At 38.4% G+C, this 25,578-nt stretch overlaps 1 protein-coding gene across 1 annotated transcript in view; it reads left to right on the forward strand.

Annotated features, from left to right (window-relative positions):
* The window catches only part of tgfbr3 (transforming growth factor, beta receptor III), a 122,193-nt gene that overhangs the window by 10,046 nt on the left and 86,569 nt on the right, over positions 1–25,578 (forward strand). Inside the window, exon 2 of the mRNA XM_056246239.1 lies at positions 1,544–1,696. Within this exon, the coding sequence (XP_056102214.1) occupies positions 1,627–1,696 (70 nt within the window). The 5' untranslated portion in view covers positions 1,544–1,626. The remainder of the gene's footprint in view (positions 1–1,543; positions 1,697–25,578) is intronic.

Raw genomic sequence — 25,578 nt, forward strand, 5'->3', positions numbered from 1 at the left:
AGGAAGCAGAGAGAGTGAGCTAGTGACAGTTTCAGATACTGATGAAGCTGTGGCTTTCTTTACTCTTCTCCTGGGTACACCCTCCCCCCCTGGTTGTTCTTAACCATTGATGTTTTGATTGACTTTTGAGGTTTTAATCCACCTGTGCCACTGTGCATCTTTGTGTAAATTTGACACATTGCTTCCCCATAATCCATTTTAGTAGCATGTGGTGGTGGGTTCAGGGACCGTGCCTCACCCGTTGCTGCACGGTTGGATGCTTGCTCTGAATGTGACTGCTAAACCCATTAGTGAAATGCTTCTGCAAACTAGCGTGACAAACCTGTGATGTTGTTTGGTCAGGATAATAAAGTGTTATTGGCCTGTGTATGCGTATCTTCGCACAATGTGTGGCATTGTGATGTATGCCTCTTAAAATCTGCTACTTTCATTATAGGTAATCTTTACGTGCTGATGAAAAAACAGCAGAGATGCAGCCATGTCGAAACTGGCGAGTTGTGCCACCTGCGACAAAGTATAAATTCTTAGAAATATGACACTTTAAGGTGATGTTGTCACAGTGTAATTACAATAAATACTGAGTAATATTAATTAACTACATTTTCTTACTATAAGGTTTAGCTTAGGGTTTGGTTTAGGGTTAGTTACCTGTAATTATGCATCATCTACTGTTATTACCGTAGTAAGTAACTAGTAATATTGTAACATACATCACCTTAACATACAGTGAAGCGTTACCATAATACTAAACAGTCTAAAAACAATTGGAAATTGCTTTTAGGATATGTTTTTGCTGATGCTTGCCTTCAGAAGGACTTGATTTTAACCTAAAATCACCATTATTTACTCCAAAAACCCTGAACCTCTATCTCAGATTTGGGACGATGGCCATGGAAAACTAAACTATTCATTTTGTCAGAATGGAATTAATCAAACTGAATCGAGTCTGATGTGACATTTCAGGCTCTCTGGGCAGACGTAAATGTTTAAATGCCAGTGTAGATTTGTTTGAAAGGTTTTTAATTTGATGACTCAATATCTGTCACGATGCAGATGGTAAGTTTATTACTGTGCCGTTTTGTCAGGTAGTGGAGTAAGTGAAACTTTGTGTGGATAATGCATGTTGTATTTAAGCTCTATTGGTGTGGCATGTGTTGGCATTAGCCCACCCTGCAGTGAACTCGGGTTGGCTTCTTCATCTCTCGAGTTCAGTTGTGGTCGTGTTAATTAGCTGTCGTCTGTTAATGCTCTTAACGGCAAACTCCAGGTGTCTAATCGGACTGTTATCTTCACTTCAGAATTTCTTTTATTGTCTTGTTATTAATTTGAAACTGACCTTTTTTCATACAGCAGTTGATGAACCATTGCTTGTTCTCCTCATTCCCACAGTTCACATGATGCTTAATTAGTGGGTTGCGAATAACAGCGCCGTCACATCAACCAGAGCCCTGCTGTCTCGTCCCATCTAAGCCCACAGGATATGTGACCCTAATACCTTGCTGCTTGGTCAGTGACTGACATCTTTCTCTCTCTCATTCTACAGAGTGTGTGGGGACCATTCAAGAAGACACCCCGCTGCTTCTGTTTCTTCCACGTCTGGCTTCAGGAAAGCGTTCTCTTCCAGCCATGCGGCTAACGGCACACATACACCCCTCCGCCATCCTGTTTTTGACCCTCAGCAGCTTGGCCTCTGCAGGTAAGCACTGTTATCCTTGTAACCCATCATCTCTCTCCTGGGCTTTTGGAATAACAGGTAAAGAGTGAGTGAATGTGGCATGACGTTGCATGAGCCGTCTATATCATATGTTCCGTTTGCCTTATGAAGATGAAGGAAAGGCTGAGAATTTATGAGGGGTGTTTTTAACGCCTTTCAAAAGTGCTGCTGTGTAATGGCTCATGATGAAGTGAATACCAGAGCTCAAGCTCCCTTGGCTAATTTTATGTTTTAAAGTGGTGTACATTTCTGGTCACCAAGCAGTGCCAAATGGGCCCCATCTGCCTTTTTTTGACAAAAAGTTAGTCTGGCAAAGTTAGTTAGGCAAAAGATGACATGTCAGACAGTAGAACATGCTTAACGTGCATTGTGGGTTCTTTCTTTTGGGTTATGATGAACACAAAAGAAGATATTTTGAAGAATATGGGTAACCAAACAGTTGACGGGCCCCATTGACTTCTATATGGAAAAAATACTATGGAAGTCAATGGGGCCCATTAACTGTTTGGTTACTGACATTCTTCAAAATATCTTCTTTTGTGTTCAGCAGAAGAAAGAACTTCATACAGGTTTGGAACAACTTGAGCGTGAGTAAATGATGACAGAATAAATTTTTTTGAGTGAACTTCCCCTTTAAGGGGGCGATTAAAGTTACCTTCAAACGTTTGTTCCGTTAAAATCAATATTTTCTTTTTCATGTAGGCCTATAGCTACAGTTGTGGTCAGAATTATTGGCACCCCTGGTCGTACAAATAAATCTGTGTCGTTTATCCTTTTGATCTTTCATTAAAATTTTTTGCAAAAATCTAACCTTTCATTGAAGTAAAATAATTGAAAGTGGGGGGAAAATCACATTATGAAATGCTTTTATGACCCTTCAGAAATCATTCTAACATACTGATTTCGTTCTCAATAAATATTTCGTATCATCAATGTTGTAAAAACTTGCGCAGTCTTTGATGAATACAAAGTTAAAAAGAACATAATTTATTTAAAATATTTTGTGACATTATAAATGCCTTTACTGTCAATTTGATCAATTTAATTGAAACTGTATTCTGACCCCAGACTTGTGAAAGGTGTATCTGATTAATGTAAATGTATGTATATGATGTGTTACTAGCTCTTCAGTTTAATTATTATGATGTGCTTGCTGCCTCATCGATTACGAAATTATACGATTAATGATATGAAGGATCATTAACCAACATATTCATCAATAATACGATGAAATAACACTATAATTGACCGTAAGCGTGCCTGCATCTAGTCTAAAACAGAAAACGGGGCATGTTCTTTGCCGGGACTCTTCGCAGGGCGTGTTCTCGATAAGCTGTGCCTCGGCGCTCATTGTCTTGACAGAGTGAGGCAGTGTTGCCTGTTTTGTCAGGCAATCACGATTCGCCCCCTGTGTTCGGAATTTCCCCGGTTCCTCCCAGCATGAGTCTTCTAGATCTGGCTGTCAGAGAGCAAAGGCCGGGGGGATTTGCATTAAGAAAGTGCTGACAGCCTCAATCTCTCAGCCTCGAAACACCATTGCCGCACGTCAGCTATGCGTCCTCTAACCCGACTCATGCAGCTCTATCTGTGTGATTGATCAGGGCTTGTTGGCTCAGTCTCTTCAGAAGAGTGATGATTTGTTCCCCTCTGGCACAACAGCCTGACAGATAGTTGCATGCCAAGAGAAAAAGGGAAAGAAAACAATATGGCAGCAACCAAACAAACAGAAGGAACAGGCAAAATTATGACAGTCATCAAGTCGGTGTTGTCGGAATGGAGTGTTATGACTTAAGAGTGCATGTATTTCACACAGTTCTATGATTTTACTTCCACTTGTTCTGTCGAATGTCTCTTTGTTGGTAACAGATCCCACTGGCCATTCTCAGCAGTTTTGCGACTTCTCTGTCACTCAAACCAAATGCTTTTCTTCTCGAGAAAAAAAAAGAATAGGAAAGTTGTGTAAATATTTGATGGAAAGACATCATTTGATGGTTTTTACACTTTTTTCTTTTTTCTTGTACATCAAAAAGTAATGTGAAGGTAAATTCACAACCCTACTAATTATATGAAATATGCAGCTGTCAGAAAGCTGATGTTAAAGGGTTATAAAAGTATACAATTCTCAGAGGTCATATATAAATAAGCTAAGAAAATAGAGGACTTTTTAATAATGTTATCTGAATTGTTGGTCAGCGTAACGCTAACATAGGATAAACACCTCCATCAACACGGCTGGTAAAGCGAGATGTTTGACCCGAGTCTCGAGGTGCTCAAAGCGGAACGGTTCCTGTTAGTGATGGTAAAACAGGAGGACAAAGGCTACTGTGTCAGAATGTCTCTTGAGTTTAGTGAAATTTGGCCACAATACAATTCTACCTACCCTTTCCTTTAATACTTTTGAGTGAGCATTGTTGCTTTGCACCATATATTTGCTTCTTAGAGTCTTCTTCGAGTCATGTTGGCACATTTACCTGGAGCACATTTATTGAGGCTCTGCCTTCTTTTAATTATTGTTGATGAAGCTGTTTCAAACCCAACATCACCCTTGTTTTGGGTGATGTTGATTTTGATCAAATTGGAGTCTAAACAAACTTTATGGGTGTCATATCAGGGCATGCTCAATATTTTCCTTGTACTCCATTTTTTCCTCTTGTTTTAGAGCATAGCAGCCTCACTGACGTCTTTTGTTTTCTAAAAAAAACTAGGACATTATCTAATCTGCAGCATCAGAGTGTCTGCAGCCCTGAGCCCTTTTCACATGGACTTCAAATCACTTCCAGTCATAACCTGTGTTCAGCTGTAGTCATCTGATTCTAGAGATGATAGAGGTGTGATATATGAACATCTCCATGTCTTCTGAGACCTTGTCATCAGAACGTCTCTTCCACAACACTGAATCTCCTGTGAGAGTGGTGAAATGTGTAATCTATATAATAGATTAGGAAGAAGATCTGTCCCACTGTGTCCCAGGATGGTTCTCTCTCATGTGATGTGACTGATACAGCAGGAATAGTGTTTCACAGGTGACATGTATTATTTTTAGGTCTATATGTAATGAGCACAATTTAATGAGACTCACATTTAAAAGGTCATGAAACCCTAAACTAAATTTTCTAAAGGTTTTAAAGGTCCCCTGACATGAGATTTTCACTTTCTGAGGTTTTTCAACATTAATATTAGTTCCCCTAGCCTGTATTTGGTCCCCTCGTGTCTAGAATTTTCAATCGGTGTAAACCGAGCTTTGGCTATTTTTCTCTTCTCTGCAGCTCAGACGCGCTGATCTTGAATCTCCTCCTTATGACGTCCTATAATGAGGAAAGGTTACCTCCCCTTTCTCTGCTTTGCCCGCCCGGAGAATTTGGCTCGCCCACGAGAAAATGAGCTAGGAAGTACGAACGCGATTAGAGTTTTACCTCGAGAGATATCATGGCTTGCAAACGAGCGAAGCATGGCAGTTGATCAGTGTTCGGATGTACAAATGAACACAAAAGTATTATGTTGGTCCGAAGGGTATTATGGGAGAGTAAAATAAGTGTTATCACTTTAAAATCAATAACTATGGGTGTTGTAGTCCTTAGCGAAATGCATCATGGGTAATGTAGTTCATATCAAGCGTGCTCGTGTGAGGGACGTGAATACTCTCGCTGTGCTGTGCAAGAAAGTTTCTGGGAGCTTTTCTGTTCGTTTATTTAAGTCAACCCACCCGGGAGTTATCGTGAACTGTAACTCTGACAACTTCACCCTGCAAGAATGAGTAAAATTGGATGCATTGGCAAACGTTGTCCCTATCATCATTGCCCGAATGTGAACTAAAGAGTCGTTACGCTACCGCTGTGAATGGCCGAAGCGGTGAATGAAACACAGGCTTTAAGATTTTGAATAATGTTGAAATAGTCTGATTAATATGTTCAACTTTAAATAGTTACACCAAAAATTGTAATTGTCATATTTACTCACCCGCATGTCATTCAGCCATGGCTGTCACACAAGAATTTCAAGGCAAGATTAAAGTGAATAGCAGCTTAAATTTCCGTCTGTTCATATGAAGCTCTCTTATGAATTTAGAGGATGCTCACAGGTCATATGAAGGACTTTTATAGTGCTTTTTGTGAAAAAGCACTGGCCATTCTGGTCCCCATCCACTTTCATTGTTGGTGTTCCATGGAGGAAAAAAAGTACACAGATTTAAAAGGTTGAATATATGATGCTAGAATTTTAGTTTTCTGGATGAACTTTCTCTTTAATAAGTATTTTTAAATAAGCTGTCTCTTTTCATCCCCTCTTTTCACTGCCTCTTTTCATCCCTTCATTTGTCAGACATTCCTTTCTAAGCACTTTTTGTACATCTGAGTTGCCTTTTTTTGGTCTCTCATTTTGCCAAGCTGTAGATTTTCAGTACGGTCTGTTATTATGGGATGGCAGGGCTTTTGGAAGCCCTCAAGTTTCACTGGTGAAGTGGAGAGTGGAGCAGAAATCCTGCCAGATATTAATTTGCTGCACTTGCCAAAAACAGCTCTTGCAGGATGCTGGTTACGCCGAGGGCCGAGCGTGTGGCCTGTGGGGCGGCTGCAGGAACACGCGTTGGCTCATGTACACGGGTGAAACGCCTCACTTTCCCCTCAGCGCTCCATCGTTTTTTACCCTCCCACAGCTCACAGGGATGAGTGACAGTCTCGTCATGCCTGTAGGGGCCATACAGATTGTTCGTCTACCCTTCCATTCTGTCATGTGACAAAGACAGAGAATTAGTGCTGAAAGGTGAGTTTACAGAAATATAGCTGCAGTTATATTCAGCTTAATGACACGCTTTAAAGGGGATTAGTCCTTGATCCTCATTTTAAAACAACAAAGGCTCTGCTTTGTGGACATAAATGACCCTAAACACTGAATAAACCATATCAAGGCAGGGCTCAACATTAGGCATGGCTTAGGGCCAGTGTGAGAAAGATTCAGGTCTGTTGATGGAACTGTTGTGTGTGTTTTACTGAATCTTAGGTTCATTGATAATGTGCATGTGCTTAAATGTTTTTGAGTTATACTAGCCTGGGTTTCCCCATGCTGCATTTGCACAGCGCGATTTTATTCACGCTGCTAGGCAGCCTGGATACCATGGACCAGATTTTCGCCTTAGCGAGGGGATCAATCACAGAACGGGGAGGGAGCAGCAAGACGATGACGACGTCTATGCGACACACCGAAGCAGTTTGTTTATACCTATGGATGAAACATGGCAGCAGACGCGAAGTTACCTTTTCGATGCACCCTTAGATACATACGCCATCGTGTACACATAAATCTCTGACCCATCGTCTTCTTCCTCGTCTAGTTTCTGTCGCGCTACATACGTCATCTGGTATAATTGAAACGATTGGCTATGAACTACGTACAGGCGCATTTGATAGACATTCGTAGCACCCAATAAACGGCTCTGGGCATTCGTAAACCACGCCTCAAATACGAGAAAATGAACATGTGGTTCCCAGACCACGTCTCAATGTCAATGAGATGTGGTCTGACGTTAGCCAGGCTAGAGTTATACATGAATTTTGAACAATACCCGTTCTTGTCTTAGGACAACTTTGATTAACTTTTTTGATCCACTTCAAATGTTGACTACTGTGTATATATATATATATATATATATATATATATATATATATATTAGTGCTGTCAAACGATTAAAATATTTAATCGCGATTAATCACATTAATGGCATAGTTAACTCGCGATTAATAGCTCTTTTTTATCTATTCTAAATGTCTCTTGATTTCTTTTTGTCCCATTATTTTTTCTCATTTTAACCCTTTGATGCGCAAGCTATGGATACCCCTTCTAATGCGCAACATGGGTCTAAAAAGACCCGTATTCATTTCCTATGTTATTTCAGTCATGGCTGAATGTTTCTTTGCTGAATCTTTAAAATATATGCATTTTATCATTTGTTATTCCAGGTATTGATTAAATATCATGTTTTTGATTTACACAAATCATTATGTTTATGTTTCCTTTCTTACTTTATAAACAAACACAGTTTTTGTATTTCTACATCAATTTTACATACACGGGTCTAAAATGACCCGTATTCATTTCCTATGTTATTTCAATCATGGCTGAGTGTTTCTTTGCTGAATCTTTAAAATATATGTATTTTATCATTTGTTATTCCAGGTATTCATTAAATATCTTTGTTTTTGATTTCCACAAATCATTATGTTTATGTTTTCTTTCTTACTTTATAAACAAACACAGTTTTTGTATTTCTACATCAATTTTACATACACGGGTCTAAAATGACTGTATTCATTTCCTATGTTATTTCAGGTGGCTTTGACAGTTACAGATTTTAAAATCAAAAGGCGGGGAAAAAAGGACCCTAAACTCTTAACACATCGAACCATTTCAGCATAATGGCTTATTCAAGACTATACGGTTCTTAATAGAACTTTTAGGCCTATTACATGTAAATAAGCTTTAAAGGGGCATTTGGCAACTATTTCAACTTAATGAAACCGTTTAGAAATCATTTGGATGGTTTAATAATTGTTCTGGTGAAAATGGTGACTTTCCCTGCTCCCCCCAACGTTCCTAGGCGGAAAACCAACCTTGCAACATGGGGACTAACGTCCCAGTAAGTTGGAAACAGGAAGTCTTGTGAGAAGCGAGAATGAGCGAGAAACACAAAATGCTTTATGGCAATTCGACATAAACACACACGCCGCCCTCAATGTGTATGATGTATTACCCACCTCGGTATAGCTCCACACGATAAAGTTGGCCGGCTCCGATAATAACAAATGCACATGAGCAGCAGTAGAAAGGGGGAGGAGGGGCCGCAAGTGAGTTTTTTTTACAACATTGTTGTGAAATATACGTCCCACAGCTGTAGGGGGAGCTCGTTGAGAAAACATGCGACAACAAAAGTGAAAATCAGCGAAGAAATGACTAGAGTTGCTGAGTTCCCCTTTAAAAACCCATCTTTTTTTAGTGTAGCTAACATTAGCTAGCTAGAATAGAATATGTCGACAGCTAGCTAGCTAATAGTATTGGATATGTTTCTCTTTCTCACAAGTAATTTCTCACTAGGATTTCATGGTCAAGTAACCATAGCCTAATATTCAAATATTATGTCCAGTTATCTTTTACAAAATATCAAATATTTTCTGTGGTTAAAATAAAATAAGACTTGCATCAAATATACAAAAGCAGCAGTGTTGAGTTGTGAAATGTGTGGCAGGTGAATAGTATTATGTAATAATACCATAGTAAGAGTATTTATGCAGTAAATATGTTCCTACTTGCAAATACGGTATGTGCAAATATCAAAGGTTTCTATATGGGTCATTTTTGACCCATGTATGTAAAATGTATGTAGAAATACAAAAACTCTGTTTGTATATAAAGTAAGAAAGAAAACATAAATATCAATATTTAATGAATATCTGGAATAACAAATGATAAAATGCATATATTTTAAAGATTCAGCAAAGAAACACTCAGCCATGACTGAAATAACATAGGAAATGAATACGGGTCATTTTAGACCCGTGTATGTAAAATTGATGTAGAAATACAAAAACTGTGTTTGTTTATAAAGTAAGAAAGGAAACATAAACATAATGATTTGTGGAAATCAAAAACAAGATATTTAATGAATACCTGGAATAACAAATGATAAAATACATATATTTTAAAGATTCAGCAAAGAAAACACTCAGCCATCACTGAAATAACATAGGAAATGAATACGGGTCTTTTTAGACCCATGTTGCGCATTAGAAGGGTTGTGATACAAAAACTATTTTTATTCAAAAAGTAAGAAAGTAAAAATAAAAATAAGGATTTGTGATGATCAAAAACAAGTTAATTGAGGAATACCTGGAATACTGAATGATGAAATTAATTTCTTGCAAAGATATAGAAAATTAAAACTCAGTCGGGTCTATTTAGACCCATGTTGTGCATCAAAGGGTTAATGCTCTTATCAACATGGAAAAGTGGATCGGCTTGCTTTGTGCAAATGTTTTTTATTGAAAACAACATTGGCATATACTGTGTTCAATTTCACACTAACATTCTCACTTGGAGCAAATAATCTCTCACACAATGTAACTGCCCATTAATAAAAGGGTGAAAGATATTGATGAGGGGGCGGAGATTTCGCATCAGCTGTGTGTGTGCGCTTGGCCATCATCAAGTCAAGTGGTATTTCAGACTGGACGTGCTGCGATCGCGATGATGATATCTCAGTTCGACAAAACACACAGATCACTTTGGTCTTGTCAATGGAACCATTTGGCAACTTTTTAAAAGTAAACTTTCCATTCAGAATCTTATTGGCATCCATTTCGGCGTCTCGCGCTCGTCATCCACTCAAAACGTAACGTTAACCAACTATTTGGCCGGCTCGCAAGCCCAAACAAGTGTGTGCGGCGTGCCTGTTGTTTTGTTTCCGGTGTTGTGCCGAATTTCGACCCCCGCCAAATTATTACCCCCCTAGCATTGGTAGGTTTAGGATTGGTTGTGGGGGAGGGGGTAGGATTAGGGGCGGGGTTGGGATTAGGCAATCAGGTCCTGACTTCAACGAGGGGGGTAATATTTTGGCAGGGGGTCGAAATTCGGCACAACACCGGTCTAGCTAGATCCGCTTGCGCTTTGGTCGACGAAGCAACAAAATGTCCTCGAGCATGCCGCGTCCTGTTGCAAAAGCATGTGAAAAAAACTACAAAATTTGCTAGGCCAAAAAGACCGTTAATCGCGCGATAAAAAAATTGACGCCGTTAAAATCGGTTCGCGTTAACGCCGTTAATAACGCGTTTAACTGACAGCCCTAATATATATATATATTTTCAAATGTATTTATTCCTGTCATAGCAAAGCTGAATAATCAATTGTCATTACTCTTCATGATTCTTTAGAAATTATCACACGTCATCCTTCTGAAATCATTCTAATATGCTGATTTGGTACTCAAGTAACATTTCTTATTATCAATGTTGAAAACAGTGCTGCTTAATATTTTTGTGGTAACTGTGATACATTTTTTTCAGGATTATTTGATGAAGAGAAAGCTCAAAAGAAAAGCATTTATTTGAAATATACTTTTTTTGTAACAATGTAAAAGTCTTTACTGTCACTTTTTTGAATGGAAGTATTATTTTTTTATAGTAGAATTGAATAAAATTCAATTTAATGTAAAAATGTAATTAAGTTTATCACTATTGGTCAACCAAGTTAAAACATTGGCAAGGCAGGTAAAATATATGGAGAAAAAAAATCCTTATTGTTGAGCCCTGCAATGCATAAGACATGTTTGTTTAGTCTCTTGCTCTGAGAAAGGACCCCAAACAACATTTTATTTTCATATTCTCATTTAAAATGACTTGTCTGCTTTTCCTCTATTAAGAACCAGGCACAGAATCAGACAGACTATAATAGTGCCTCTCCAAATGTTTGAGGTCAAATGATCTATGTGCTGTTTTATGGTTTGTGTGACGGACTACGTCTGAATGTGCGTACGTCTCTGTGTGTGTGTGTGTGTGTGTGTATATGAGGGCCTCCAAATTGTATTGCGCAACCTCTGCAATCTGAGCCGTGGTGCTGTGGAGGCAGTGAGATCCAAACCACCACACGACTCCACACTCTGCTCCAAACTGGAAGGAACGAGAGCGAGAGAGATCTCCTCTTTAAACCAGATGTTGCACGGTGATTTAAGTGTTAGTAACCAGACTCCTTCACTGCTCTTGGGTTGGCACGAGGTAGAGGTGTAGGGATGTTTACATAGCAACAGCAACCCGCCATTGGCTTAATTACAGGTTACTGCAATCTACACCACGGCTCGCAATCTCTTCGAGTCGGTCTGATACTCTCTCTCTCTCTATCTCTTTCCCCTCCACCACAACCGTTATGCCAGTAAGTGAGTGTGTAGACGACCTCAGCCAGAAACCTAATGGAGAACAGCTGGGGTGACCCTGCATTTTCCATTGTGTTTCATAGAGTGCTGGAAAAAAGAAAAGAAAACGAAAAACACAGGCCACAAGATTTGGAGAGGTCTAGGGAGCGTGCCGTGAATTCATTGAAAAAGACGAGAAGAATCGTATCGCTACAGTTAACTCCTTTCGTGCTGGTTGTGCGAAAAACAAATAGATAAAACTGACTATTAAAAATAATTATCTTTACACAATTGTGTTAATGTTTACCTACCCCTAAGAGGAGAGATAAAACATGTATGGAGCTGAATTTTCTTCAGGAGTCACACACTTTTTAACCAATGAATTTACATGACTGTTGCAGTTGTTCATGATTTACTGAATAAATATTAAGGATAACTATTTTAAAAAATATAGAGCTTGGCATAATGAGAAAAAATGAATAGTCATTATAAATACTTAACTGACTTTTTTGCAGGTCTATAAATTAAACTTAAAATTATGCATTTTCAATATTTAGTTGTTTTAGCTGAGTTTAATTCTGGTTCCATCTTTTTTGAAATCATGTTAAATCATCTTGAGCCTGGTTGGAAGTTTGCTGAGGCCCCGTGGTTGAGAAGCACTGCTTTAGGGTATGTACACTTTTGGACAGGATTACTGTCTAAAATAAATTATTATTTTATATTTGCAGAATATATATATGTCAAACAGATGTATTAAAAACAAAACATTTTATTTGATCTGTCTAATAAGTTTACATAACTCTTACAGAATTCGTTTAAAATAATGAACAAAACTATATCTATTACTATATTGCACAGGTGTATGTGATCCATTATCATAATGAAGTTTATTATGACCACAACTTTGCATGCATATTTAACTTTAGATTACCCCCCATTCGATCCAGTCCAATACATAGTCCTGTTTACTGAGCTTAATTCTCTCAGCACTCCAGCATAGGTTATAGGGAGTCTCACGCTCAGACGTTAGAGGGTCCTGAAATATTTACTGTGCTGTGGCTTGCTTTTCCTGGCTTTTCCCTGTCTTCTTACTTTCCTTTTTTCCCTCTTTCCTACCTTTTAAGATACGTTTCTGAATAAACCTCAAAGATAGAAAATCACATTTCCAGGACTCATTGATCTGTGCAGTAAATGCTTGATAAGGGAAGCATACTCGGGTTAGATATTTGAACAAACTCCTAAAGTGTTAAGTGTAAAGTGTTACTTCTGTGCAGGATTTTATTACATTGGTTGTTGTGCATACCGTGGCAGTTCAGAAATTACATGTCTGATACTGTAGCACTAAAAGGTAATGCTCTATTGCGTTAAAAAATAATAGACCACTTACAGTAAACCCTACCCTAAACCTTACCAATAGTGTTACCAAAAGCAAACGTGAGATAAAAACGCATTTGTTGCCATTTTAGTTTGCTTCTGCAAGTCTTTTAGCTCTTTTAACGAGACTTGTGTTTAACAGGACTCGTACTCGGAAGCTTTGCATCGCAAGTGCAACGCTGTACCAGATGTCCGAAAATTTAGATGGAGCTGGTTATGTGATGCAAACATCAAAATGTATTAGATTGCAAATCCTACACTATGGTTAAAGCATATTGTGCAAGGAACCGTGCTAAACTAGGTCTTTATTAATTGAAAAACTTCCCATGCAATCATATTAAGTGAGTAAAAGTGAATAAAAGTTGTTGTTTTACTGCCTCTAGTGTTAATTCAATTTTATGTAAGTTTTTTGTAATTTTGCTAAATTGTGCAAAAAAAAGCATGTTTTTTCCAATGTGACTTTGAAGTGACCACTTGGACACGTAAACAACGGTTTAGCGATCACCTATAACACCCTAGCTACCACATAGCAGTATGCTAAACATGATATTGTTAAAAAAAAGAAGCTTGTCACCCTTTTTTGACTGGTTTTTGCAACAAAAAGCCCCAGTTTGCAGCCCATGTCCTGTCGCAGATAATACAACAGTTTCCAAACCGAAATTTCAAACTGATCTGAAATCTAGCTGATCATTATTCCTCAGCATTACGTCGATAAAGTATGGACTCGTAGGAAGGGTTTAGGGTGCCATTTGGGTCAGGGCCTATATGTCATCCTGACTATAACACTTCACACTTCATCCAACCCCTTGTACCTTTTTCTGCTGAGTACCAAAGACTGTTATGTGCTTGGAAGAAGGAGGGCTGACTTTTGACTTGTCTTCCATTGACAGCCTGCCCTCTGACCTTAAAAGGGCTGATGGTATACCCTCTTGAGTGTTTTACAGCTTGTAAAACATTTATTCAACATGCTCATGCCCTCAGCTTGCGCTTCCTGACTCACACTTACAGAACGGTCTTTATTTCCTGTGTGCCCACTTCTGGCAGGCTTGTCAGTGGTGCCATCAATCATTGAGACAGGTGGGAGCATAAAACGACAATAACAAAAAATGCTTCTATAGATTTTCATATATATATTTTTTAACTTTGGGTTGCTACACCCAAATCCAGTATCCAATTTGTAGATCTTTTAAAATGTATAACACACATTCACCGATAAGCCTGTTTAGCTTGAGCCATTTTGAAGGAGTCGGTGTGTGAATGGGTGAATGTGAGGCAATATGTAAAGCGCTTTGGTGGCCATTGGGTCTGTGAAAGTGCTATATAAATGCAGTCCATTTACCATTTACCATTCTCAAATGAATGACCAGATCCATACGGATGCTGTTACGTTTTTTTGTTGTTGTTGTTTTGTTGTTTTTGCATTTTCTGTGCTGATGTTGTGAGAAAATCTAAATAGTCACAGAACTCTCTTATTAGTAGATGAAAACAGTGTAATTCCAAAAATATTAATATATATTATTAACCCTTAAACGCATACCTCAGGTCTTTAGTGATCCAGCAAGTCATTCATTACCCTCGTCCTCATTATTTTTTTTAAAGTTAGACATCAACCGTATTCCTCTATCAATTCTTTATAAACATTTAACAAGATTTTTTTTATATATATAAAAGAATCCATAGTTTCCCATTAATTTTTTGTTAAAATTGTATAGATTTGGAGCACATCTTCAGAGAGGATGTGGCGGCTCTCACCGATGACTCGAGAAACATGACATCTTTTGTTTATCTGAGGAGAGTCCTAGAAGAGCTGACATGGAGGGAAGAAGAATCGCTGTCCAAATAGCCACAGGACTTGGAGTGTTTACTCCGACATCGGACCCTCTCTTTCCCTGTTTATGTGCTACAGACAACAGTTGTCTCAAGTTTATTAACGTGCTATTACAGAAGAGAATCTTCTACGTGTGTGCATGTGTGTTTCTTTGTGAACATTACTGATGAAATTTACTCATTCATGAACTTCTTCATGAAGAAATTTAGTCTTGCCTTGGATTCATTGTATGTTGAAACAAGATAACTATACTTGAAGTGTATTCAAGGACCTCAAAGAGGGATTGTTTTCTGATTAAAAGCAACAACAACAAAAAAAGTATCTGCTAAAACCTAGTGAGAAGGCACGTTCCCCTTTGTGCACCCCATTTTCGAGGAGGCAGCCAGTAGTTGTGCTGTGCTGTTCTTATGCTGACAATGCAGTGAGGTCAGAGGAATGTTTAGTTTGCCATTACGGTAAGAGGCACTACAGGGAACAAGCTGTACAAGTATCATTGAAAAGCACTCTTCCCTGCCTGATTGAATGGAGGACTATTTTCTACCAATCAAACACCGTGAATCTCCTGCTGTTCCATGGTGCTTTTGATTGATTAACTATTGATTTTGATCATGTGACTGCCAAATCAATAGCATTCTAAGAGAGATTGTGTGTCTGTTATTGTCTTTCTCTATTGATCTTGGGGATCTATTGCAATCCTTTGTATTTGTCTGCTTCTTCGTCTTTGGGCACTTTTAAGGGTTGATATTTATTCAAATGTAACAGATTTCAAGACATTACAATTGTCTTGGAAATTTTTAACCATTCCTTCATCATTTATTTTTGCCACTTTTCAAATGACTACTATGTGTAGCTTTAATTGCTTTGCACTTGTTGCATGCAGACCCAGACGTTCATTCTATGAAAATCCACCATAATAAATAAATAAATATATATATATATATATATATTATTTTTTTTTATTACAATTGTCACATAGTTGTGGAGTTATTCCCTTTACACTAAACAACTGTGCCCTTATTAAAGTTTTTCTTTAAACAAAAGTTAGTGTACCTGTTTACCAATGCCATTTTATTCCACCACACAATGGCATGGAAATTGGCCAGTTCGCCCAAAACTTGGTTACGATTTGCCATGAGAATGAGTTGGATGCATCTTGCCTGTGCTCTTGCTGTTGTAATGTTAGCTAAGCTGCTCTCTATCTCCCTTGTCATGTGCATGTTGATGTATGATGCATACATTCCTGTTTCTTTACGTGTGTGTCAGCAGTCAGACTGTATGTTTCGGCAGGTCGGACATTAAAGCCGGTCGTGCACACACATGTGCAGGTCTGTATGGAGCAGCTGTCGACCTGTTTGTTGAGAGTCTTCCTTTCCTCTTTTCTTCTCCTGTCCTCTGGGAAATGGTCATGTCATCTTTTACTTCAAATACCATTGATTTATACCTACCTTAGGAGTACCTATATGAGAGAGAGAGAGAGGGGGAGAGAGAGAGAGAGAGAGAGAGAGAGAGAGAGAGAGAGAGAGAGAGAGAGAGAGAGAGAGAGAGAGAGAGAGAGAGAGAGAGAGAGAGAGAGAGAGAGAGAGAGAGAGAGAGAGAGAGAGAGAGAGAGAGAGAGAGAGAGAGAGAGAGAGAGAGAGAGAGAGAGAGAGAGAGAGAGAGAGAGAGAGAGAGAGAAACAAAATGCGAGCAGGATGGAGGAAAAGTCTTATGTGAGCTTTGGCGTCTCTCTAGACTAGTAACGGTGGCCATGAATTTTACTCTGACCCCAGAGCTGCCTCTTCCTCTCTCTCTCCTCCTGCCTGAGAGATGAAAGATGTGTCCCCATCGATATGCGATTTAACATCTGAGGTTCAATGCCACGATTGTCCCTGAACCTTTTGCCCCGACACTGATTTACAGCTCTTTATCCATACACCAAAATACACCTGGTAACATATTTGGATATGGAACAAAGGTTTACTCATTCTGAAGGATTTAGTTCTAGGCAAGCTCACACTACACAACTTTTGGCTGGATTTTGCTGTCGCAGACAGATTTCCAAGGTCTGCGACAAAGCTCCGGATCACGGCCAAATCTGTGTTTGTTGCGGTCTCCTGTCTCGAGCAGTCACAGACGGTGTGATATTTTCAAACCAGTTTGATATTATCGCCTCATGATCTTGTAGTGTGCGCAATGCAGTGACAAGGTGGAAATAATCCAGCCAATCACAGTGCAGACGTTAAAAAAGGAAAAATCTCGTAATTACTTGCATGAATTTATGCGAGAATTTTCCGCTGTTAGTCGGGACTGCCTCTTTGCCAAATGTGTTGTAGTTTGTGCACCTTGTCAGTGTTGTGTTCCGCTATTGCGCACTGCAATGAAGACGATGACAGATGACAAGAAACCTGGTTGTGTAGTGTGAACTGTGAACAAGTGTTGTGTTGTTCAAAATATGTTTTATATGCCACATAAGTGACTATTACCAATGTCGCCGGTGAAGTGTGTCTTAAATCTGTCACTTGCAGTTCCTTTACAGGATGCTAGATGGCCGCCAAAGGGTTCCAAAATTAACACTCATCAAGTGCCAAATGTGAGGAAAAAGAAGTTATTCGCCAGTTGGTCAGTAACTTTATAAGGAACATAAATTCATTTTGAAAAAATAATAATTTTGGACTCTAGACGCAAATGTAGGCATTATCAGTAGGTTTTGAGACAAAGTCATTGCCATACCTTGATCAGCCCTCTACTCTCCTAGACATGAATGTTTTTCATGCCCTCATGTTTTCGAAACTGTAACTGAGAATTTAGTTGTTTAAAACTAAACACTTAATGTTAAAATAGCTTCTTCTGGCATTTGATAGATGCTGGTGTAACATCACACTGATGTTGAAGTTTATGACATCTGCTGACAGCGTGCAGAATTACCTCCTACTACCTTTTCGTGTCTTTCGTCCATATTCTCTCCCCCTCTCTTCACCTACATGTTGCTCCTCAATGGCATTCTGTGAAACCATATTTCATCCACAGACAGATGAACTTAACTCCCTCTATTCCCTGCTAAGGAGTACATTGGCTTCCTGTATTTGTGGCCTCTGGCTGGAATGGGAGTGAGTTACAGTAGGACAAGCAGCGTAGGTCTAGTGATTACAGATAAAAACGCAAGCAGGGAGAATATTGTGTTCATGTGCTTGGTGTAGCTTCACAGAGCCTGGGAACTTCATAGAGCAGCAAAGAGGCAGAAGGTTTTGAGGATTGGCCCTAATCCCTCATTCTAAATGAGAATAAATATTTGTTTCCTTATGGTTTATGTAGATAGAGTCCACCATGCTGAATCTGTGACCCCTTAGAGCCTACATCCTCCTCTGTTCCCATTTACTGTCATGAGACTAGACATTAAGGTGGTTAAGTTTAATTAAAAACATATTCTTTATAGCTTTGCTGCACATGATCAGGTTTCAGGTTATGTAACAGCTCAGCATGGTTGGAACATTGTTTCTCCTCAAGGTATGTCTGAAAATACTGATGATGTATTTAATGTAAACCATTTTACTTTATTAATTGAATGCTTTTAAGTGGAAGAGGATATTCAATGAGAATACATGTAGGGTGGGAATTGGTATTATCTATTGTAAATTGATTGGATTATAAAAAATTGACAGGCTGAAAAATACAGGTGGATATTTAGAAGACTAGTTATTACATAGTTATTACATAAGTAATAACATGATTATTAATATAAGATGACTGACAAAATATGTAAACTGTGGCAAACTGTGGTTTTTAAATAATGTGCACATAATCATTCATAATGTGTCCAAGAACACGTATTCTGAACATATATTGTGATTTTTTTTAAATTTTTAATTTTTTTTTATTTATTTCACATCCAGGCACAATGAGAATGAAATTTCTAAATTTTCTCTTTAGAAAAGCTGTATCAGATTTGGTTTAGCTGGCAATGAGGGACTGACATCACTTCCTGTGCCCAAATCCAGGCCCTTGGCCTTTTACCAAAAGTGTCTATGAATCAAGTATTTTTCTTGGAAGTTTCTAACTTCTAACTTTTAAGTGGGCACTTTATAAGTAATTTGAGGACCCTCAATGCCAGAAATGTTCTTGTTTTGAATTTCTACAAGAGCATTTTCTGCCTCTCCATGTGACCTTAGCCATGTTTCACTAACTCTCTAAATTCAATAATGCTCAGAAACTGCTTTGAGTATCTGCGGTTTGAGATAACTTTCTGTTTTTTTACCCTGAAGATATAATCTGCGTGAAAGCAAAAATAATTCTCAGAAGATCCGAGGACATAAAAGCAACCTGTGGTGAATTAAAAGTGAAGTGAGTGGGAAGTGCCAGAGCTCGTCTTCATTTTCTGCTTCTGTAAAAGCAATACTTCACCTAAAATTAAAAGTCTTACTCCCCCTTGCATTGTTCAAAACCTAAATGAGTTTATTTTGTGTAACACAAATGGAGAAACTTTGAAGACTGTGCTGGTTGCTCATTTCTGCCAAATTACAATACATGGGGACTGAAGCTTTAAAGCTTCAAAAATTATGCAAAAGCACCATAAAAGTGTTGTCTGTGCTACTCTGCGCTCTTGAACGTAGTTATTTACTGACAAACTAATTCTTTTGAGTTAAATCTTTTCAAAGAATCACTTTATCGAGGTCATGGTCTGATATTGATTCATTCACAAATTAGATTGTAATTGAGTTTAAAGGGATAGTTTGTAAATTTTGTACTCATTTACTCACCAAAATGTTGTTTCAGACCTGTATGACAATGGTTATCGTTTGAATTTTAACGATTTCTGATTCTGCTTATTGATTCCGATTTTTATTGACCCCTAATTTTCGAATCCAATAAGGTAAAAAACCTTACTTTTACATTTACTCTAAGTCTAATTGCAAAACATTTCATTGTAGCTAGGGCTGTAACGATGCGTGATATAAAATCGAAATCGCGATACTCAGGTCCACGATCCTGTATCGCGATGTGAGAAGGCAGAATCGCGATCACACCCCTTCCAACTCCCAGAGTTATCCTTCCTGTCCAGAACCAGGGCTCGAATTTCGGCGCGGCCGCGCGGGTATTGCGCATAATTCTAATCATTCCCGCAGGTCTCCCATTTATAATGCGGGAAATTCCCGCAATCGTAATCCACACAGATAATAAAATCAAATCATTCTTTTAACAACTATCTTCCAGACGCAATTTCACAAACAGCGTGAGTGTTCAGCGGTGCCGCGCGTCTTCTATCTCTTCTCATAATGTGTTGTGCAAGGCAGGCATCAAGCGCTGCGGCGATAATACACACTCGCGTTTTGGAGTCGGGACCATAGACTGTAAGGTCGGGACATGACGGAATATTCACTTGCACAATCGGGCCAGCAGTGCATCGTGACTGAAGTCTTTTTAAGTCTTACCAGTTTAAACATTCAAGAGATTTTAAACTAATCAGTGCTCACGCGCTCTCTGAGATTATTTTCTATGCGCACATTGCCACATTCATAGAAAATCCACCTCAAAAACAGCTGGCCAGTAACTATTTTTCGCGGATTACATTGCTTTAACACGCAAAATTGTCCATTTCGGTCTTTGTGAGTAGGCTATACTCTAAACATAGTCGGTTTTGTCTTTAATAAGCATAAAACGCATGCCAGTATAATGAACACAGGATCCGTGCACTAGCTCTTAAAGTGACGGAAGCCATATGTGTCTGTCATTAATTTTGTTGTCAAAACAACAAAAGATGCCTTTAAGTTAAAGGAATCAGGATTAATAGCCTATGCATTTAATTTATTCAGGACTAAAATTCTACCCAGTGTTATTTTCCATTTGATTACTTTATTCAGTTTCTGTATATAAATACTAGTGTTAGACCTATTCAAAAACTTTTCTCTTTGTCTTTATTTGTATCTTTATTCTATTGTATTTATTTGTGCTACTTTTTTCAATTTAATTAAACAATTTAAATCAAACTTCCTTGTGATGTGTAAATTCTTAACAACAATATTACCCCATTGTAAAAATGCAATGAGCGCAAACATTTAGGCAAGATAAATGTAATAATTTTGTTTGGAAAAAATGCCCCCCCTTTCTCCCCCTCAAACAAAAAAAATCCCCCCCATGAGAATCATCTAAAGGGGGATTTCCCCCCCATTTTCCAAAACGAAATTCAGGCCCTGAGAACTACCACATCTTTAAATTACTATTAGTATTATTTGAAGTTAACATTATAAAATACGTAGACCTACACCACAAAACTAGTTGAGGATAAATTATTTAAAATTGGGCAATTTCAGCATTATGGACGTGAAATTTGCAGCCAAAACTTGAAATATAAATTCTCAGAAAGGGCATTAAATTAATCCTCAATTGACCGGCAACACGTCCAACATGCAGATGCATATCCCACGGCACCATCCCGAAATCAATTTAGTTGGAGTACAGAACACAGCCCAAAAGCAGCAGCCTACACTGCCTAGTATAGTTTAATAATTTGCATAGTTATTATTGTTCTTTGGTGTTTAGATTATACAGGTTTTTCCAAATGTTATTTAATAAAAATACCGGTATTTTTTCTTCTTCTCTCAAAATCTCTTTTTTTCACCACAAGCCCCGCCCCCATGATAGAATCGCGATACGAATCGAATCGTGGGTCAAAAATCGTGATACGAATCGAATCGTGGGTTTGGTGTATCGTTACAGCCCTAATTGTAGCTGAATACCATGGACCAAATTCAACAGGCTAAACAAGGAACTTTTGCTTTTTTAAACTATGGTTTAAAAATACCATAGCAAAAACAACTAGCCTAATATACATTTCAGGTATTATTAAAGGAATGTAAACACTGAATAAAAAAAAAAAAAAATATATATATATATATATATATCACACAAATGAATGCAACTGAACAAATACACGATTGAAATAAACAGTGTTTTAAGATTTTCAGGTATTCAGATACAGAAACTGTTGTCAAATGTAAAATAACACTGCAATTTATAAATAAAATATACATTAAAAATATAGTTAATAAAAGTTAAGTCAAGAACAGCTAATTAATTTTCTCTTTGTCATTTGGCAGCAGGACTATTAGGCTGCTGTCACTTTAAGAGCTGCACGGATCCAATATAATGCTATGCGTTGTCTTTGTCAACTTAAGAAATACACTTTATGTTCACTTAAGACAGAGCCAACTGTGTTTACGAGGATATTAACATATTTTTTGTGTGTATTTGTCCGTTTAAGTGCAAAAAGATGGGGAAGAGAACTTCAGTATCGCGCACTATTCAGAATTAGAGGCGGATTTCTGTGCTCACCTTTTATATGTGTGAGTGGCACAGAAAACAGCAGGTCTTTTTGTGCTTGAATGGTTTAAAGTCATATTAAAATGCACACAAAGGAATTGATAAAAGGGATAGAAATGTTAATTTTATAACAAGTATCCGATGACCTTAAGTATCCGAATCCAGAATTGGAATCATCTTTCTACTCTGGAACACAAAGAAGATATTTTCAAAAATGTTCTTTCTTACCAAAACAATTAAAGTCAGTGGGGTCCAATGCTGTTTGGATCCTAACATTCTTCAAAATATCTTATATTGTCTTCCGCAGAAGAAAAAAACTGCAGGTTTGGAACTACATGAGGGTGAGTGAATTTTCAATTTGAATGAACTATTCCTTTACACTTTGGTCTGTTCCTCACATACAATTACATTAGAAGACTTATATGCACTTATGGACTACTTTTATAATATTTGAATGGGGCTTTTACCCCCTTTTGAAGCTTGAAATCTTCAGTACCCATTCATTGTAATTGCACGGAAAAGAGCAACCAGCACAATCTACAGAATTGCTCCTGTAGAAAGTCAGGTTTGGAATGACATGAGAAAGAAAATGACAGAGCTTTCATTTTGGTGTGAACTATTCCTGTAAAGCTCTCAAGAGCAGCAAAAAGGTTTTGAGCCTCATCAGATTCAGGGGTTCTTCTTTTCACATCTTTCACCTTTTCCCTCTCAGAGAGCACTCTGAATAGTTTCTGTGTTGTACAGTATGGAAGCTCAAACACGTGGTCCCACGTAAAGCTCCGGAAAGTCATGCATCGACGCTTCTCACTGTATGAGCTCAACGGGGGCGGCATACACGTGCACTGCTTGTGTGGACACACTCTTACACTCTTACTTTTGTACACACTCTACTGCGCTATCATCTCTATTTTCTGCTGTATCGTCTCATTTGGACAGAACAGTGGGATTTTTTTTTTCTTTTTTTCTTTTCTCTCGGTTTTACCCACAACCTGTCAGTCAAGTCATTTAATTGGCAAGTGTGAGTTCGGACACCGTTTGTATTTCCCCACCTGAGAATTTGTGACAGGATGTGTGTGTGTGTGATCTCTCTGTTCAGAGGTGCAAGTGCAATATTTTTGCAAGTAAGCAAGATAATGATGCTAGTGGAGATAGAAGTTAATTTACTGTAAATGGCAGAGAGCTGTTTGTGTGTTGTCAGAAATGTTTGGTGTAGACCCAGTTACAGATGTGGTGTGGGTTTGTCACTGAGCATCAATGAAACAGGTGCATGTGGGCGTTAGTAACATATTTCTCTTTGCAAGGCAGCAGAGGCTTTGGCAGGTTGTCACAATGTTTTTTTTTTGTTTTTTTTTGCAGCGCAGTATGTGTTTACATTACAGTTCGTCTGGAGCTAGAAAAGCCATTTGTTGGAAGTAAATATTGTTTATAGTGTTAATGGCTCCCATTGGGTCATTGGCAAATAAGAGTGTTCATGATAAAGACATTTTTAAGACTGTTTTTAAGAAAAGTTCACATGTAACATCTAGCAATTATATTTACCTTACACCTTATATATCTATGAGTGTACACATCTTAAAGGCACACTGTGGAACTTTTCAACCTTTATAATATATTACCAAAACCCATTGAGATGGTACATCGACTTACAATAGGTTGAATGACACGTCTGCCGAAGCCTGAAGGTGTCTGTATCGCTTTTACTAGCACTATGTAACTTCGGGTTTCGGGTAGGAACCCGAGCACAAAAAGAACTACAAAATTCGACCGCTTTACGGCATACGTCACTTCCCCCACCACCCCAACTTCCTCAAATTCTAACGTGAGAGCTCAACTCGCGTTTGATTGCCGGCGTCTGTATGTTGTCATCATGGCTGAATCAACAGCTACTCGGAAGAAAGCGAAGAAAGCAAAGATTTTGTCAGAGGAGACCAAAAAAAGAAAAAGGGAGAGTTTAAAATAAACATCGGCATAAAAGTGTATATATAATGTAATATTTACTGCGAATTCGTGTAACAAAACTGATATAAGTCACAACATACTGCTGTATACAAATACAAATGTAAATGTTTTTTTTCCTTTCAGCTCATATATGTTTGTATTTGTGTAAAAGGAAAAACAAACTGAAGACTACAAATAACGGAAATATGTAGTGAGTTATATCAGTTTTGTTAAACGATTTCCCGACTACTCGATTTCATCTCCAAACCATTGCAAAGAGATCCTGAAGACGTTAATTGTTTGCTTCAGGTGTGTTTGATTAGGGTTGGAGACAGGGATGGAAATTAACTTTTTTGTCCACCAGCCACTGTGGCTGGTGGATTTCAAAATCTACCAGCCACTCAATGTTTTTACCAGCCACTTTCTTGTTTTTAACCGACAATGTGTAACTGCATGTGAAAATTAATACTACAAGAATACTTAAGCAGTTCATTTAATCTCAAGTCTCAATGAAATACTGACATTTTCTCTTTCTCTCACCCTCGGCCTCATCCACCTAATCTGTCATTTATTTTTGTTTTGATGATAAATTGAGCCAGCCTCCAAAAGTAATTAACCTGTCCTGTGATTTTTTTTTTCTCTCACACAACACTCTCCAGACACGGATTTATGAGCTATAGTATGTTGGTTCCCTTTACATTAGAATAATATTTAATATAATCTAGATATGAAATGGAATAAATAGCATTCAATACAAAATGAATATGTCTCATATATTGAAATCAAGTTTTATGTGATAAAATATTTGCTTTGTTGTGCATTAGAACCACATCAGGCATTTAGTACAAAATAATTTATTGAAGCATCCAGATACTTCACCACGTGACAGCAGCTAGGCTCCTGATTGGTTAACGCGGCGCGAATTGATGCTAAAGTTCAGATTTTTCAACTCGGGCGGCAGAGTCGGGCAGACGCGAATTCGCGTCAAACGCGTGAATGCACAAAAGCACTCAATAAAATCATGCGCGCGGAAAGCGTCAGACGCTCGAACTTGCCGCGCGAATGAGGCGTATTCGCATCTACCGCGCCGCGCTCTACACCTCATTCACGCCGCAGGAATTTTTTACGCGCGTAACGTCTTTGCATTGACTTAACAATGAAATCACTCGCGCCAGACGCTCTATTCTCGTCTGGTGTGAACGCACCTTGATGTTTTCTCTGCAGACCTCTACGCCTGCGATGTAACGCCACATTTTGTTTGAAAGTGTGCCTCCTCTAAAAGTGTCCGCCGTCCGGGTGAAACAGTATGCTATTTTTATTTACCCGCCACGGTGGCCGGTAGGTGAAGCGAGTTTACCCGCCACAACACAAAATCACCCGCATTTGGCTGGTGGCGGGTGCTAATTTCCATCCCTGGTTGGAGATGAACTGTGCAGGACAGACGATCGGCAGGAGCAGGATTGGGCAACCCTTGTCAATGCGACTTACCTGATCAGACATTGTTTTCTGCATATGCTACTTTTATTCAATTTGTTTTCTTTA

The sequence above is a fragment of the Rhinichthys klamathensis genome, unplaced genomic scaffold (genome assembly GCF_029890125.1).
Source record: "Rhinichthys klamathensis goyatoka isolate OS25496 unplaced genomic scaffold, OSU_Roscu_1.1 h1tg000036l_1, whole genome shotgun sequence".
In the NCBI taxonomy this organism is placed as follows: Eukaryota; Metazoa; Chordata; class Actinopteri; order Cypriniformes; family Leuciscidae; genus Rhinichthys; species Rhinichthys klamathensis.